Source organism: Vigna unguiculata, chromosome 6 (assembly GCF_037176805.1).
Source record: "Vigna unguiculata cultivar grain cowpea cultivar isolate G323 ecotype 2 chromosome 6, ASM3717680v1, whole genome shotgun sequence".
NCBI lineage: Eukaryota > Viridiplantae > Streptophyta > Magnoliopsida > Fabales > Fabaceae > Vigna > Vigna unguiculata.
In genome coordinates, this window is record NC_140797.1 from 4818234 (window position 1) to 4834374 (window position 16141).

At 43.2% G+C, this 16141-nt stretch overlaps 1 protein-coding gene across 1 annotated transcript; it reads right to left on the reverse strand.

Moving 5' to 3' along the window:
• Positions 1-15238: 15238 nt before the first annotated feature.
• LOC114188297 (uncharacterized) lies at positions 15239-15721 on the reverse strand. The gene has a single exon (XM_028076898.1). It carries the CDS (start codon positions 15719-15721, stop codon positions 15239-15241), a length of 483 nt encoding a protein of 160 aa, XP_027932699.1.
• Between the last annotated feature and the right edge of the window lie 420 nt (positions 15722-16141).

The window sequence follows — 16141 nt, forward strand, 5'->3', positions numbered from 1 at the left end:
AGGCGGAGAAAGTAGATGCAAATCCTGATGATGTTGTGGATGCGAAAGATGCCGAATAGGGGGCAGCTCAGGATTGATGTTTAAATACTTTGATTTGATTTTGATTCTAAGTCTGTATTAATCCGTACATTTTCTATTTTTTCGTTAATCTGTACATTATCTACTTTACCGTTAATGTGATGGTTGTTCTTGGTATGTTTGTTGTTGTGTGATGCCGATAGGATGTGTTATAGGAGCGTGTGGAATGATGTTACCGTGAATGTGTTTTGACGTAGGCCGTAATTGGTTATAGTCCGTTTTAAATTGGGAAGTAGTTTAAGGTTTTGGAGTGCGATTGTTGTAACAATTGTAAGTTAAGGGTATTCGACCTATGCCGATTACTTATGATAAGGGTGGGGAACTTCAACGATTTCAAATTAAGTTAAGAGTGTTCGACCCATGCCACTTACTTGTCGTACGAGTGGGGAACTTAAACAATTTTAAATTAAGTTAAGGGTGTTCGACCCAGGTTGCTTACTTGTGGTAAGGGTGGGGAAATTAAACGATTTGAAATTAAGTTAAAGGTGTTCGACCCAGGCCGCTTACTTGTGGTAAGGGTGGGGAACTTAAACGATTTGAAATTAAGTTAAAGGTGTTCGACCCAGGCCGCTTACTTGTGGTAAGGGTGGGGAACTTAAACGATTTGAATTTAAGTTAAGGGTGGTCGACTCAGGCCGCTTACTTGTGGTAAGGGTGGGGAATTTAAACGATTTGAAATTAAGTTAAGGGTGTTCGACCTAGGCCGCTTACTTGTGGTAAAGGTGGGGAACTTAAACGATTTAAAATTAAGTTAAAGGTGTTTGACCCAGGCTGCTTACTTGTGGTAAGGGTGGAGAACTTAAACGATTTGAATTTAAGTTAAAGGTGGTCGACCCAGGCCACTTACTTGTGGTAAGGGTGGGGAACTTAAACGATTTGAAATTAAGTTAAAGGTGTTCGACCCAGGCCACTTACTTGTGGAAAGGGTGCGAAACTTAAACGATTTGAAATTAAGTTAAGGGTGTTCGACCCAGGCCGCTTACTTGTGGTAATGGTGGGGAACTTAATAACAATGTAAAGGATGGAAGAAGAGATGAGCACGTAATCAAGAACCCTTTGCTTTATTCATAATTTTTGGGGTGCCTCGTTAAAAACTCCCTGGCAAAAAGTCTCCTTAGGGAAAAATGCCAGGTGAGGAAAAAGACTACACCCAGGGTTACAAGTATTCGGTACAGTAAGTATTCTAGCTGAAGTAGAATTTGAGATGGGACATGTTCCATGTGTTTGGTATTTCTTCGCCTGTTAGTTGTTCAAGTTTGTAAGCGCCACCCCCGGCATCCTCGCGTATTCGATACGGACCGTCCTAGTTGGCAGAGAATTTGCCATCCTTCTTTCTCGCGCTGCTGGCCATTCTCTAAAGTAGGTCTCCTCTGGCGAATGATCGCTGGCATAAATTTGCGTTATATTTTCTGGTCGCTCTCTATTTAGCTAGTAAGTTGCGTATTTAGGCTTTCTCTCTTAATTCAGATAGGAGGTTGAAGTGGGTGTACATGTTTTGATGGTTTTGATCCGGGTCGTATAGTTCTCGACGCAAAGATGGTTCGCCAATTTCTACCGGTATCATAGCCTCTGCGCCGTATACTAGGCTGAAAGGAGATTTGTTTGTTGCTGACTGGGGGGGTACACCTATAGGCCCACAATACTTCCACTAACTCTTCTGGCCATCGTCCTTTGGCGCTATCCAACCGTTTGCGCAACTAGTATGACTTTGTTGGCTGCTTCGGCCTGCCCATTGGTCTGCGGATGTTCGATAAAGCTGGTTACATGTTTAATGTCGAGGTCGGTGTAGAACTTAGCGAGTTCTTTGTCTATGAATTGCCGACCATTGTCAGTTATGATCGTGTGTGGGACGCCATATCGACATATGATATCTTTCCAGACGAACTGCTGAACTTGTTGGGCTGTAATGGTGGCTAGTGGTTTGGCTTCTATCCACTTGGGGAAGTAGTCGATGGCTACTATGAGGAATTTTACTTGGCCTTTGCCTGGGGAAAAAGGGCCGAGGATGTCCATTCCCCATTTTGCGAAGGGCCATGGGGAGAGTATGGAGTGAAGTTGTTCTTGCTTTTGGTGGATGAGGTTGCCATGCTTTTGGCAAGGTATGCACTTTTTGACAAAGGTGTGACAATCTGCCTCCATGGTTGGCCAAAAGTAACCAGCGCAGAGGATTCTGGTGGTCATGGTTCGTGTGCCGGAATGATATCCGCATATGCCTTCGTGTAATTCTTTTACTATGTACTGGACTTGTTCGGCTGTGACACATTTGAGGAGTGGTTGGTCGTATCCCCGCTTGTATAAGTCATCTCCTATCATTGTATACCTGGCGGCTTTAGCTAGCCAACTCTTGTTAGCATCAGGTGGGGGGTTACTGATTCAGAGGTATTGGATGTAGGGAGTTGTCCAATTGCCGGCTTGGTTTTGGGTTAGGTTAAGGCAAGTGTTTGTTGTGGATGGTGCGGATAATGTTTCTTGTAAGAGGGATCTGTGCCGGCTCTTTAGCTTAGTTCTGGCTAGTTTAGATAATAAGTCGACCCTGACATTTTCAGTTTTGGGGATGTGTTGGATGCATACTCGTTCAAAAGCAGATTGAATGACGTTCCGGACTAGGTGATAATATTGCAAGAGGGTAGGGTCTTTGATCTGGAGTTCGTCATTTAGATGGCCCACTGTGAGTTTAAAATCAGTTTTGCACGTAAGTGTTTTGACGCTAACTCGCGGGCAAGGGATAACCCGACAAGGATGGCTTCGTATTCGGCTTGATTGTTGGATGTCCTGAAGGCGAAATGGAGAGATTTTTCAATGAGGATGTCGTTGGGGCCCTCTAGGACAATATCGATACCTGCCCCCTTCGGGTTCGAAGAACCATCAACGTAAAGTGTCCACTGGTCTTCTTCGGGAGTGTGTTGCAGGTCATTGACGAAGTCGAGGAGGTATTGAGCTTTGATGGGGCCGTGGGGTTCATAGCAGATGTTGAACTCGGATAGTTCTACGGCCCAAGACGACATGCGACCGACAAGGTCTGACTTTTAGAGTATCTTTTGGATGGGGTAATCGGTTTTGACGATGATGTTGTGGTTTTGGAAATAGGGGCGTAGGCGTCGCGCTGTGTGTACTAGGGATATGGCCAATTTCTCCACCATTTGGTATCTGGTTTCTAGATCCTGCAAGGTTCGACTGACGAAGTATATAGGGTGCTGAGTGCCATCGACATCCTGAACTAGTGCGGCGCTTACGGTGTGATCTATGGCGGTGATGTAGACAAGGAGGGGTTGATGAGTGTTCGACTTATGGAGGATGGGTGGTGAAGTTAGAGTGTTTTTGAGGTTTTGAAAAACTTGCTCACATTAGTCGTTCCAAGAGAACCTCACAGATTTCTTGAGTAGTTGAATGATGGGCTGGGTTTGCTTGGCTAGTTTGGGTAGGAAGAGGGATATGGCGGTTAGACGGCCGATGAGGTGTTGTACCTCTTTAACAGTGTTGGGACTTCGCATCTCAATGATGGCATTGCATTTTTCAGGGTTAGCTTCTATGCCGCGTTGTGTCAGCATGAAGCAAGGGAATTTACCACGATCGGCACCGAAGACGCAATTTTCGGGGTTGAGGCGGAGGTTGTACTGCCGTAACGCGGAAAACACTATGGATAAGTCTTGAGCGTGTTGGTGATGACTCGGGGATTTGACAACCATGTTGTCGACGTATACTTCGACACATTTGCCTATTATATGGTTGAAAACTTTATCCATCAATCGTTGGTAAGTTGCTCTTGTGTTTTTGAGACCGAACGACATAACTTTATAAAAGTAGTTGGCATCGTCTGTGATAAAAGTGGTCTTGTTCATATCAGTTGTGGCCATTGGGATCTGATTGTATCCGAAATATGCATATAGGAAACTGAGGACCTTGTTGTCGGCGGCACCGTCAACTAGCCGGTCAATATTGGGCAAGGGGTAGGCGTCCCTTGGGCAGGCCTTATTGAGATCTGTGTAATCAACACACATTCACCATTTACCGTTAGCTTTTTTGTCTAGAACCACATTGGAGAGCCAGGTGGTGTAGTGGGCTTCTTCGATGAAACCTGTGTTAAGTAACTTGTCGGCTTCGATCTTGGCTGCTAGTCGACGTTCTTCACCAAGCTTTCGTTTCTTCAGAGAGACATATCTGGCTTCTTTATAAATGGAAAGTTTGTGGACTGCGACTTGAGGGTCAACGTCGGGTAAGTCAGCGGCGGACCAAGCAAAGAGGTCGGTGTTGCTGATGAGGGTAGGTGTGAGTATTTCACGCCGTTCGTGTTGAAGACCGGTGGCCATTTTAAGGGTGCGTCCATTAGGGAGTTCCAGGGGTAAAGTTTCATCAACAGGCTCGAGGCGTGCATCGCGACCTACCCTAGGGTGCAAATCATCGCCAGATAAGGCTGTTAGAGCCAAATGGACGTTCAATGTTGTGTGTTTGAAGGATGGGTAGTTGTGTGTTTGAAGGATGGGTAGTTGTGGTCGTAGACTGGTCATGTAACATTGTCGCGTGAGCCATTGGTCGCCGTGGATGGTAAGGATGTCTCCAGATGGGGAGGGAAATTTCATGGCCAGATGAGGTGTAGATACGATTACGCCGAGAATGTTAAGGGATAGGCGACCGAGAAGTACATTGTATGATGTAGGCGCGTCTACGACAAGGAAACGAATAGGGATTGTTTTGGTTTGAGTGCCATCACGAAAGATGGTATGGAGGTCGATGTAGTCGCAAGTGGAGACCTTCTCCCCAGAGAAGCCATATATAGGTTCACCGTAGGGAACCATGGCAGTGGTTGGGAGCTGTAGTTTCTGGTATGTCGTCCAGTAGAGGATGTCGACTGAATTGCCTTGGTCGATAAGAACTTTCTTGACTGCGTAGTTCTCCAATTCAACCGTGATGACCATTGGGTCATCCTGCTGGTGATCAACACCATGGAAGTCATCGTCTATGAAGGTGATGAGAGGCATGCAATGTCTGTGGTAGGAGTGGGTTATGTGGTTGATGGACTGAAGGTCGCGAAGATGTTTCTTTTTAGCTGAGGAGGTGGATCCTCCATTAGCAAAGCCGCCAGAGATGGTGTTAATAGTGTCGCGTAGTGGGGGATCGGTCGGGGAAACATCAGTGCGGACAGGTTGGGGGCCACGACTGGTGGGATGGTTAGGACGTCTATCGTGATGGGAATCGTGGGGAGGATGTCGGTGGTCGGAACGTGGAGGGTCGGGGTTGTCGTCTCTACGGATGAAGCAGCGGAAATGGCCAACACGAACCAATTCTTCAATCTTATCCTAGAGTGCGTTGCATTCATCTGTGGTATGGCCATTGTTACGGTGATAGCAGCCGTATTTGGTCATGTCGACGTTGGGAGGATTGAACGGTTTGCGAGGTGGTGAGATGAGGTTGGCTTGAAGAGCTTCATCAAGAAGGCGGGATCTAAGAACACTTGGGGGTGCGTATCTGGTGAAGCGAGGTTGGCGAGGTTCCCTGAGTCTAGGATCAGGTCGTGAAGGTGGTTTAGGGGGCGGTGGCCGCGGAGGGTGTGTAGTCGTTGCATAATTTTGTGTGGAGAGTTTGCATCTCTTCCATAAGGATGTAGTATGCGACGCAGAGCTTCAGTTCATGTATAGAGGCAGGTGGGTGTAGGTAGACGTTGTTGGTGAAGGGGTCGAGTTTGAGAGTGAGTGCCATACACTGAAGTATCATCTCTTGGTTAAGGTGTGGTGTTCGGAGGGCGGCCTTGCTGAAGCGGTCGATGAAGGTTCGCAGCGTCTCGTCTTGTTCTTGTCTGACGCCGAGAAGAGAAATGGTTGTGGTTTGATGTGGGCGGCTGCCAGCAAAGTGAATAGTGAACATGTGGGAGAGGGTGTCGAAGCAGTCGATGGAGTATGGGGGTAGGGTGGTAAACCATTCGAGGGAGGGGCCTTTAAGGGTGGTTAGAAAGGCTTTGCAGAAAACGGCATCGTGAGAAGTGTAGAGGGCGACATGTGTTATGTATACTTTAAGGTGCTTGTCTAGATCGATTTCGCCTGTGTAACGGTCCAATGTGAAAGGTTCCCACTAGGCAGGGAGAGGGGTGTTGGCGATGAAATCAGTAAAAGGGTGACGGTGCGTGGGTTGTTGTGATGGTAGCGGGTGAGATGGAAAGGGATGGTGGATGAGGGTAGGAAAGGTGGAGGTATAGTTGTGAGGTGGGATGTGGGCAGTGGGGAGGGTGGCAGCGGGGGTACGTGCTGCAGGGTGTCCTGGGAGGGTGGGATGGAAGTGTGTATGATGGGTTAAGATGATGTTAGTCTGTTGAGTGGTGGTGAAGGTGTGCGAGGTAGGATTGTACTCACTTTCTTCCTCACTAGGCTGGAAAGCTGGGGACTTTGTGGCTTCGAATGTTTCCTTGGCTTTTCCCTTTTGGGTGGGGTCAGCCTCAATCTTCCTCCTTAGATGAGAGTTTTCCTATCTGAGTGCCTTCATTTCATCAACACTGAGTTTCTTCAAATCAGCTAGCTCTTGTTGCATTTTGGCTTGGCCTTCCAGGATAGCGGCCAAGTCCGGGGTGGTACCAACAGGTGCTACATGACCTGCTTCAGTTTGCTTGTTAACTCCTGCTCTACTGTAGGTAGACACCATCTTCGAGTAAATGCTGGTTGATCCGTGAAGTATTACTTCGTTCCCCACAGTGGGCACCAATTGTGCCTGTGGAGAACAAATAAGAGATGTCAGACACAAATGTTACCTTACCTCAATCTGCAATCTCTTCAGTAGGCTTCCTTCCAGTTGGCCTATGAGGGGTTACCTATGGAGAAGGCTCCGACGCTCAAGTCAGCTAAGAATTCTCAGAAAGTCAAATCTCGTGATTAAGGGATTAATGAATGCGTACCTTTAATTCGTAGGGTCCATGCGTATTTATAGATTATTAATTATGTCTGGCCACGTCATGGGCTGGGCTTTTGATTGGGCTGCAGCTGGGCCTGGGCCAAGCCCAGGTCCCACAGTTTGGTTATTGAAGGCCCTAGGATCCTGGTTGGTAGTGTTTTAGGTTTATCAAGTTCTCGTTCAATTTGCTTAAGTTAGCGGCTTAGGCCGCTTACTATTGATTGTTCGACATACATTATTATAGTTTGCGTCCTTAAGGGGCTATGTAGGCGGATCTCATGGTTGTAGTCAGGTTAGGCCGCCTAGGTGTAGTACAACTATCAAACCTCATTTATAACCACACTTTCCCAAAAACGTGGGAAAATTAAAACCATGAAATAGTATACTTTGCTAAAATTCGAGGTTAACATTTACTACAACTCACAAAATAACTCAAATATAAACTGTTTGAAAACATGAAATATCCAATTATTAAAAGTCTTCAAAGTCCCCATAATGTCCCACTCTCTCAACTCAAGTATCTCCTGGCTCAACTGTCAAATCATTTGCTCCCGGATAACTAATTATCTAATCATCGCCACACACAAGTAGATAGGGTGAGCTATGCATATATATATATATATATATATATATATATATATATATATATATATATATATATAAAATATGACACACATCCCAAAGAAAAATAAATCTTGCATAAAAATTGCATTATTACAAATTATCCATCCCTGATCTCATAGTCCTTCATGAGTCATATGCATGAATCTATGTCTTGAAACTTTACTGTGCTCCCACGAAACTAACCTTTTCGTGGTTCAACTCTATGTAGCAAACATCCAAGCCTTCCCGCTCGGACCCTAGCATGCACGCAATCACCATACTATAGACTCCTTGCCCAATAGTAGCTAACAGGAACATACTGTTCCTTGCCCATCATGCATCTGACGCATGTAATCACCATACTATGGACTCTTCGCCCATTACTAGCCGACGGGAACTTAACCAGTTCCATGCCCATCATGCGTCCCTCCACCAAGCACATCCCATACCCTTATTGGACTTAGTCCTTCAAGCCCAAACACAAATGTATGTGAACTTAATCCTTCAAGTTCATAGATCACCACAACAATAAAAGAAATCACAGCAGCGGATTCGCCTGGCACAGCCCAAACACCACTAGACAAAACTGGTTCTAGACCGCCTGACGGACATCGCCCACCGCCAGGCGCCAAGCTCTAAACAAGAGCTGCGCTGCTCTGTCATCGCTTGACGGGACACCCCCTACTGCCAGGCGCCATGCGCGTCTAGTGGCTACTGCCTCTATTTTAGGTACCTATCGCCATGCGCCATACCAGTAGCGCAATGCTACTGGTTTTTTGCATTTTCATCAGGTCTTAAGAGACCCCAAATATGCAAGGCATCTTTCACACATCAATCATAGTATTCAAGACATAACACCATAACCAAAACTCAATATGTACAAATAGCTCTTGCCCAAATCTATTATTATCAAGCATTAACATGCCTTACTTTATTCACTAATGGAATAAGTCACAAAATTGTCAATATGGTACCCACCATTTGCAACAACACAATTATACAGTTTACAGTACCCTATCCAAATTACAACTACACGCCCAAATCATGCCAATTCGAGTTTATCATGCACACATACTCTTCATCAAGTATTACCTTAAACCTGCCACATACACACCATATACTCCAAGCCTAAAAATCATATCGTTTAATATTCATATACTCATGCCACCATGATTAAAACTGTGTTGCACCTATACTTAATAACAAAGCTACCGCTGTAGTAACCCATATGTATGAAACACCTAATCCATCCATCTCACATATATAAATCTCATATTTATTACTAAAGGACATACATACTAAATCATTGTCTATCACACACCACAACACATTTTAATGACAACCCAATTAACCGCCCCATGACCAGATCACAAACCAAGTCCAATTTTCCGTAGCACTGATGGGTCACCTGGCGGCAGCCTCAATGCCGCCAGGCGGTGCGTTAAAAATCTGGGTTTTGCCAGATTTCTCCCGCATCCAGCGTGACTCGTAAACCCCACAGTTTCAATGTTCACCTTCAAAGTGGCGTAATTTCACAGGCACAACACATCCAGGATTCATAATATAACCATGTTATCATCATTCCACGCAACAGTGTACCATTCATAAACATCATCTATGTTAATCATCTACAATCCCAGCATGCACCCTAAATCCCAAATTCATATGCATGTTCATACACTGTTCCACCAATTAAGCAATTACAGATAATCACACAACATACCAATCATACACACATCATAGGAATCCTTTCTAAACGTCCCAACATCGTTGGAACACCAAAAACCCGAGAAAACTGGGCAAGCTAGCTCGTATTGCCTGGCGGACAACACCTAACTGCCAGGCGGTCCATAGAAGAGAACCCAAAAATGGGTTCTAGAGGCATGAGTCGCCTGGCGGGCCTTCAATAACGCCAGGCAGTTTCTGGAATTTTCCAGAAACGTGACAATATTCAACAAAAACACATAAATCACCCCTCATTCATCAAGTATAGCACGAAATCATATATTACACATACAACCACAAAATAGAACTCCCCTAACCTGGTTTCCTTTGCTTAAAGCTTTGAGTATCCCTTGATTCTCCTTTGCTTCACCAATAGCCTTCCTTGGCTTCTCTCAATTCAGCCTCAAAGGTCCACTCACTCTCTCAATTCCACTGATTTTCACACTTCTCTGCCTATCCAACACTAACAACTGCAGAAACCATTCATTTCTCCCTCAATTTGCTTTTTAATGGTCTTTTAATGGTGGTTTAAAGTCCTAAAATGAAAATGTCTTATTGTTGTTGTTAATTATCATTCAAGCACACTTAATTAGATTGTTTTCCAGCCCCCTTTGGCTGCTAGGTCTGCTAGGGTTTCCCTCAACCCTTCAACTTCAAGCCAAAACTAGAAAAACAAAAATAAAGATTAATTTGGGTTCTCCAAGGCTTGAACCCACAACCATGCCAATGCCAAATCAATGCTCAACTATTCATCGAATTCATATTTCATGCTAACACATATAATTCAAGGATTATATCATCCCACAACATGATCACATATATAAAAATAATAACAAATAAATAACATATAATTGGCATACATAGGACTTGTACCCAAGTCCTTTCACACAACCAAAGTACTCAAAACCATTTGAGCTAGTACTTTTCCATGTCATATAAGTTAGAATTTAATGCACTAAGGCTTCCACTATCCGCATTTATTAATTAATTATTTATTTAATTAATTAAATTTCATGGGTCTTACATGTAATAAATTGGTAAAATTATGTGGAATATGGTGTCTTGGTAAAGTGTGTGTGATGGCATGATTTTAGTTTATGAGTTCATGGTGTGAATGTTGTGTGAAATATAATTGGATCCTGCCGTTATAGTTTTATAAATTGATTTTTTATGTTCTAAATGCATGTGGGGTGACATGGTATCTTATAACCTGTCCAAAGTACCAAAAACCAGTAGCACTAACGATACTAGTATAGCGCCTAGCGGCTCACCCTGTGTCGTCAAGTGATAGCGGCCAAAACAATGGCCACTGGAATGCGTGACGCTTGGCAGAAGGAGGAGGTCCCGCCAAGCGAAAACAATCTGATAGAGGCTTTCGAAAGCGTGTGGCACTTGGCAGCGTGAGGTGCCCGCTAGGCGGTCTGGAGTGTGATTTCGCCTAGCGACGTGGGTGTTGCGCCAGGCAGGTTCATGTGTAGAGTTGGCCTGCCATGGAAGATTCTACCAACTTTGGAAGTAGGCCTTGAGGAGATCACTTGTTGAGGGGCCTTTATGAGTTGTAGCTTGTCATAGGGGTTAAACACGTGACTATTTTTGTAACATCCCTGTGGAATATTACTTAATTAAATAAATAAATAAAGAAAAATAAAATTAAAACGTCGCAATATTATTATTCCCAAACGCGGGAACATTTAAAATGTTCAAACAACGCGCCAACATTTATAAAGTGATAGTAATAAAAATGTACAACTTCCAAAATTCTTTAACATAAATGAAATCATAGTAAAATCTCCTAGCTCTAATCCCAGCTAGCCCTCACTCTGTCGTCTACGCATCCACAACATCACCTGTATCATCATCTGCTCCCGTGTAACGAATCACACGATCATTACCAATCACAAACAGAAAGGGTGAGCTGATAAAATTTGAAATAAAGTATAAATTAATAGAATATATAATTAAGACACCAATCTTATTCATTCTACTTAGTTCTTGGCCAAGACCTTACTCCCCAAGGCTTTTCAACCTTTAATCACACAAATAGTTAGCCTTGGACTCAGGAATCTGACGCTCACACGAACCTGCCCGCTCATGGTCATGCCTCTACGAACCTCCCCGCTCGTATTCCTACCATACGAACCTCCCCGCTCATAGTCCTGCTCTACGAACCTACCCGTCCGTAGTCCAACATATGTGATCCACTAGCCACGTACCTCCCAGCACGCAGCATCTCTCAAGTGTGAACACGGAACATACGAACCTACCTCGATCATATCCCCACACAAGAGTAACTGGATATGAACCTCCCCACTCATATCATCACATGTTCACCACCATCCATGAACCTACCCACTCAAGGCACAACATTTCCTGATCCAAGTATAGCATCATTGCGTAAAACCACACACACAAACAAGCCAAGAACAACAACATTCTCGCCTGGCGCAACATAAGTGTTGCCAGGCGAAATCTGCCTAGACCGCCTGACGGTTCACTCCTTGCCGCCAGGCGCCAGGTCAGTTCAACCCCTCCTGTAGAACGTCTTTCGCATGGTAGATCACACCCTTCCGCCAGGCGCTGCACGGTTCAGGGACCTCCCTGGAGGTTCTATCGCTTGGCGGGCATTCCCACTTTCGCCAAGCGCCATACCTGATTCACATCTCTACTAGTTTTGGCACCTGAACCTGACCACACTGTCTTAGGAAATGACATTACACCTTCACTCTTGACGCCAAGACTAGTACTTACTCCATATACAGTATTTCCTTGCAATCCTTTCGTTCCTTAGATTTATTACTCCATTCCTTATGGAACCTCTACCACTCGTTAGTCACTATAACTTACACAATACCTTAGTCAAGTTTAAGGTTATCTCATCCATTCTAATATTTCTCCATTCTATACTATTGATATCAATTTATCTCGTTCTACCCTTATCCCAATCATAGCATTCCCTAATGATAGCCTATTGGTACTTCCCAAACATTCAATCTATCCCTTAAGGTGAATATACTCTAGTTGAAAAGTAGCGTGCAGTCATAAATTTGACTATTTAAAGACTCTCATCAAAGCTTTTCTTACTTCAGTTACCATTAAAACCTAATCATTCCCAACTCTTATACCTAACCAATCAATGTATTATTCAGCGGCCAATCATTATCAATTGACCTTACCGAAACCCCCATATTCACAGAATGTACCAATACCATTTCGTTCTCACTGTTCCATTATGAAGATTACTAATCGTCACTAGAGTCCATTAATTTCTTGACTTTAATTCATTCCAAGTTCATCCTTAGGTCTATTATATTGTCTATAGTCCACTACACTTCCTCTTCCTATAATAATATCATCTTTTCATGCCGATTTCGTCATCACTCATCTCCCTGTCAGTTCCCCCCAAGGCTGATTAACCAATTCTCCCAAAATAACCCTGTAACGTCGCTATCGCTTGGCGGCCAATGAGATGTCGCCAGGCGGCATGCCAGATTATGGGTAAGGACCCAAGTTCTCTACACTCGCGTAAATCCATCCCTCTTCTTATGGTCCTGATGTCTCGGTCAATACAAACCAAATTTGTCAATGCAATACTTCTATAGTCAAGCCCTTCCAATTACAACTTGGAGGATCACTCATTCTACTCATTAAAAGGATTACAATTTTTCAACATGAACCCTTCATGTTCCCTATTCCATGGTTAATCACAGTCACCCCATACTAACAATAGCACAACATAAATCAATCAAACAATTGAAACAAAGACGAACTAGAATATTAGTATATCACAAATTCACCAAAGCAACAAAAACAACATTAGAATTCAGGCTCCGCCTAGCAGATTTTAACCCACTGCTAGGCAACACGTGACAGAACCCAGAATTTGGGTAAACACTTATGTGCCGCTTGGCGGCACCTTCATGCCCGCCAGGCGGTTTCTGGGCTAAAACCCAGAATTTGCAAAAACAACATAATTTAACAAGGGTTTAATGCAATTCAGTTCATCCAATTCACAGTACATTATTCACCAATCAAAACAGTTAAAAACAACTCCCTTACCTGGATTCCTTGCTCCAAATTCGGATTTGATGTCTCTAACCCAAAAGCACCCTATCCTTTGCTTTCTCTCCAACAATGGCTTCCACTTCCTATTTTCTCTACAGTCCATGCTAATGTGCCAGAACTTCTTTGCTCAAACTCTCGTACCACGATTCCAGGCCTCTCTCTCTAATTCCTCTCCCTCTCTCAAGATTAATCCTCTCTTAATTACCCTTTAACACCCTAAAACGAAAATTAAACTAGAATGTGACTTAATGGTTATTCAATACCTATTAACAGAATGCTTTTTAGCCCTCTAAGTTGCCTTTCTTGGCTGCTAGGGTTCCTCAACCCTTTCATATCCATGCCAAATGGAAATTTGGCAAAAAGAAAGTTAATTTGTTCTCAGCAAGGGTTGAACCCACAACCACTCAAACACAAAGCAATTGCACAACCAATTCAACCCATTCATATTTATGATAATTCCTATAATTTTAGGCTTTCATTATCACTACTCACATTTAAGTATATTAATAAAATAATGCACAAATTAAAATAACACACAAATAGCATACATAGGACTTGAACCCAAGTCCTCTTACATAATAAAGTACTCTCAATCACTTGAGCTAGTACTTTTCCACGTCATAGCATTTTGTATTAAATGCCTTAAAGGCTTCTATTACCCGCATTTATTAAATAATTATTTAATTTTTCTCGGGTCTTACAATTTTAGGTTGGAGCCTGATGATATTGGAATTACGGTGTGAGAATGCCAGCGATGGCTAGTATAGATGGTTCACTTGATTGCCCTTCACAGTCAAAACCAATGAGGATGGTAGTCTTAGGATGAATACGAATTGTGGTCCGTATTGGTGAGCTCCAATCGGTGTTACAGATTGTAGTCCATAACTGGATAATTTCCACGTGTGATCTATCGGTGGTGGTCGGTTGATGGATGGGCCATGAGTTGGAGCTTGTGGCGGCAAGAGTCGTCTTAAGGATATCATTAAAGGGTGTAGAATCACGAGGCATCCAGTAGAAGATGTGAATATTCGGGTTTGAGGATTGTAGTTCTCAAAAGGGTTGTGGGTTTAAGTTTCGATTTATTGTTATATTTTATTATATTTTATTTTGAGCTCACCCTATCTGCTTGTGTTTGGCGATGATCGTGTAACGTGTTACACGGGGGCAGTGTTGTTGCAGGTGAACATGTCGATGCTTAGAGCCATAAAGGGGCTAGCATGGGGGACTTTTATGGATTTTCTTGACTATTTTGTAATCATTTACTTATAATTGGTTTTAGTATTTGTAATCATTGAACACATTTAGGGATTTTATATTTTGGCGCTTATAATAGAGTTTAAATTTTCTCGCGATTTGGGAATTCTTATTATTTTATTCTATTTTAAACTAGTAATATTCGACTAGGATGTTACATTTGGTATCAAAGCCTTGATTTTAAAAAGATTTTGGGGTCTTCTTGGTCGTAAGTGGGGTAATTCTTCTCATGCACCTTTAATTGTCGGGATGCATATGCCACCGACCTTTTCTCTTACATCCACACACAACCCAGACCTTGGTACGACGCATCACAATATACTTCAAATGTCTTGGTCATATCTGGAATTGCCAATATTGGAGTCATGGTCAACCTTCTTTTCATCTCTTCAAAGCACACCTCACAACTTTGTCCATCAGAAAGGTTTATCCTTCTGGGTGAGTTGTGTCATGGGACTTACCATCTTAGAAAACCCTTCTAGGTGAGTCTGTAATCTCCTTCAAGATAGTGAATATTTATTCTTAATCGTCAACTTTTTCAGTTGACGATAGTCCACACAAAGCCTCGAGCTTCCATCCTTTTTCTTGACCAATAGCATTTGAGCTCCCCACAATAATGCACTAGGCCGAATAAACCTTTTCTCTAGAAAATCTTGTGCTTCTTCCACTCTGCTAATTTTCTCGATGCCATCCTAAATGGTGTGACAGATATTGACTTGGCTCTAGGGATTAGATTAATAGTGAAATCTATATCCTTGCTCGACGGTAATTTGGGGACTTCATTTGGGAATACATCAGCATATTCCTCAACTACTGGTATACTCTGGATCTGGTCAACTGTACTCTTCTTCTCTACTTGAACCACTATCATGAAGCAAGTAGCTCCTTTTGTCATCTCCTTTAGGGCCTCTCGGGTAAATATCAGTGCCAACCATTCAACTTCCGGGAATACCACATTGTGCCGCTCACATTCAATTACAACGTGATTGTTTGACAGCCACTCCATCCTTAGTATCACATCTAGTCCCTCAAACGACAAGCAAATGAGGTTCACCTTGAACTTGCGTCCTACCACTTCAATAAGGCATCCAACACAAACCGAATTGGTCGAGCTTTTCCACGTCATACCAATAACATTTAATGTCATAAAAGTCCCTTTCTCCCTCATCTATTAATTAATTAATTATTTAATTAATTTTTTTTCCACGGGTCTTACACCCTTTACAAGTTGTAGCTTATAATGGGGGTTAAACACGTGACCATTTTAGGGATGAGCCTGTTGGTATTGGAATTCTGGGTGTGACTGTACTAGTGGTGGCTAGTATAGATGGTTCACTTGGTTGCCCTTCACGGTCGAAGTCGGTGAGGATGGTAGTCTTTTGATGAATATGGATTGTGGTCCGTATTGGGGAGCTCCACTCGGTGTTACGAATTGTAGTCTGTAACTGGATAATTCCCACATGTGATCTATTGGTGGTGACCAGTAGATGGTGGGGCTATGTGTTGGAGTTTGTGGCGGCAATAGTCGTCTTAAGCTTATCATCAA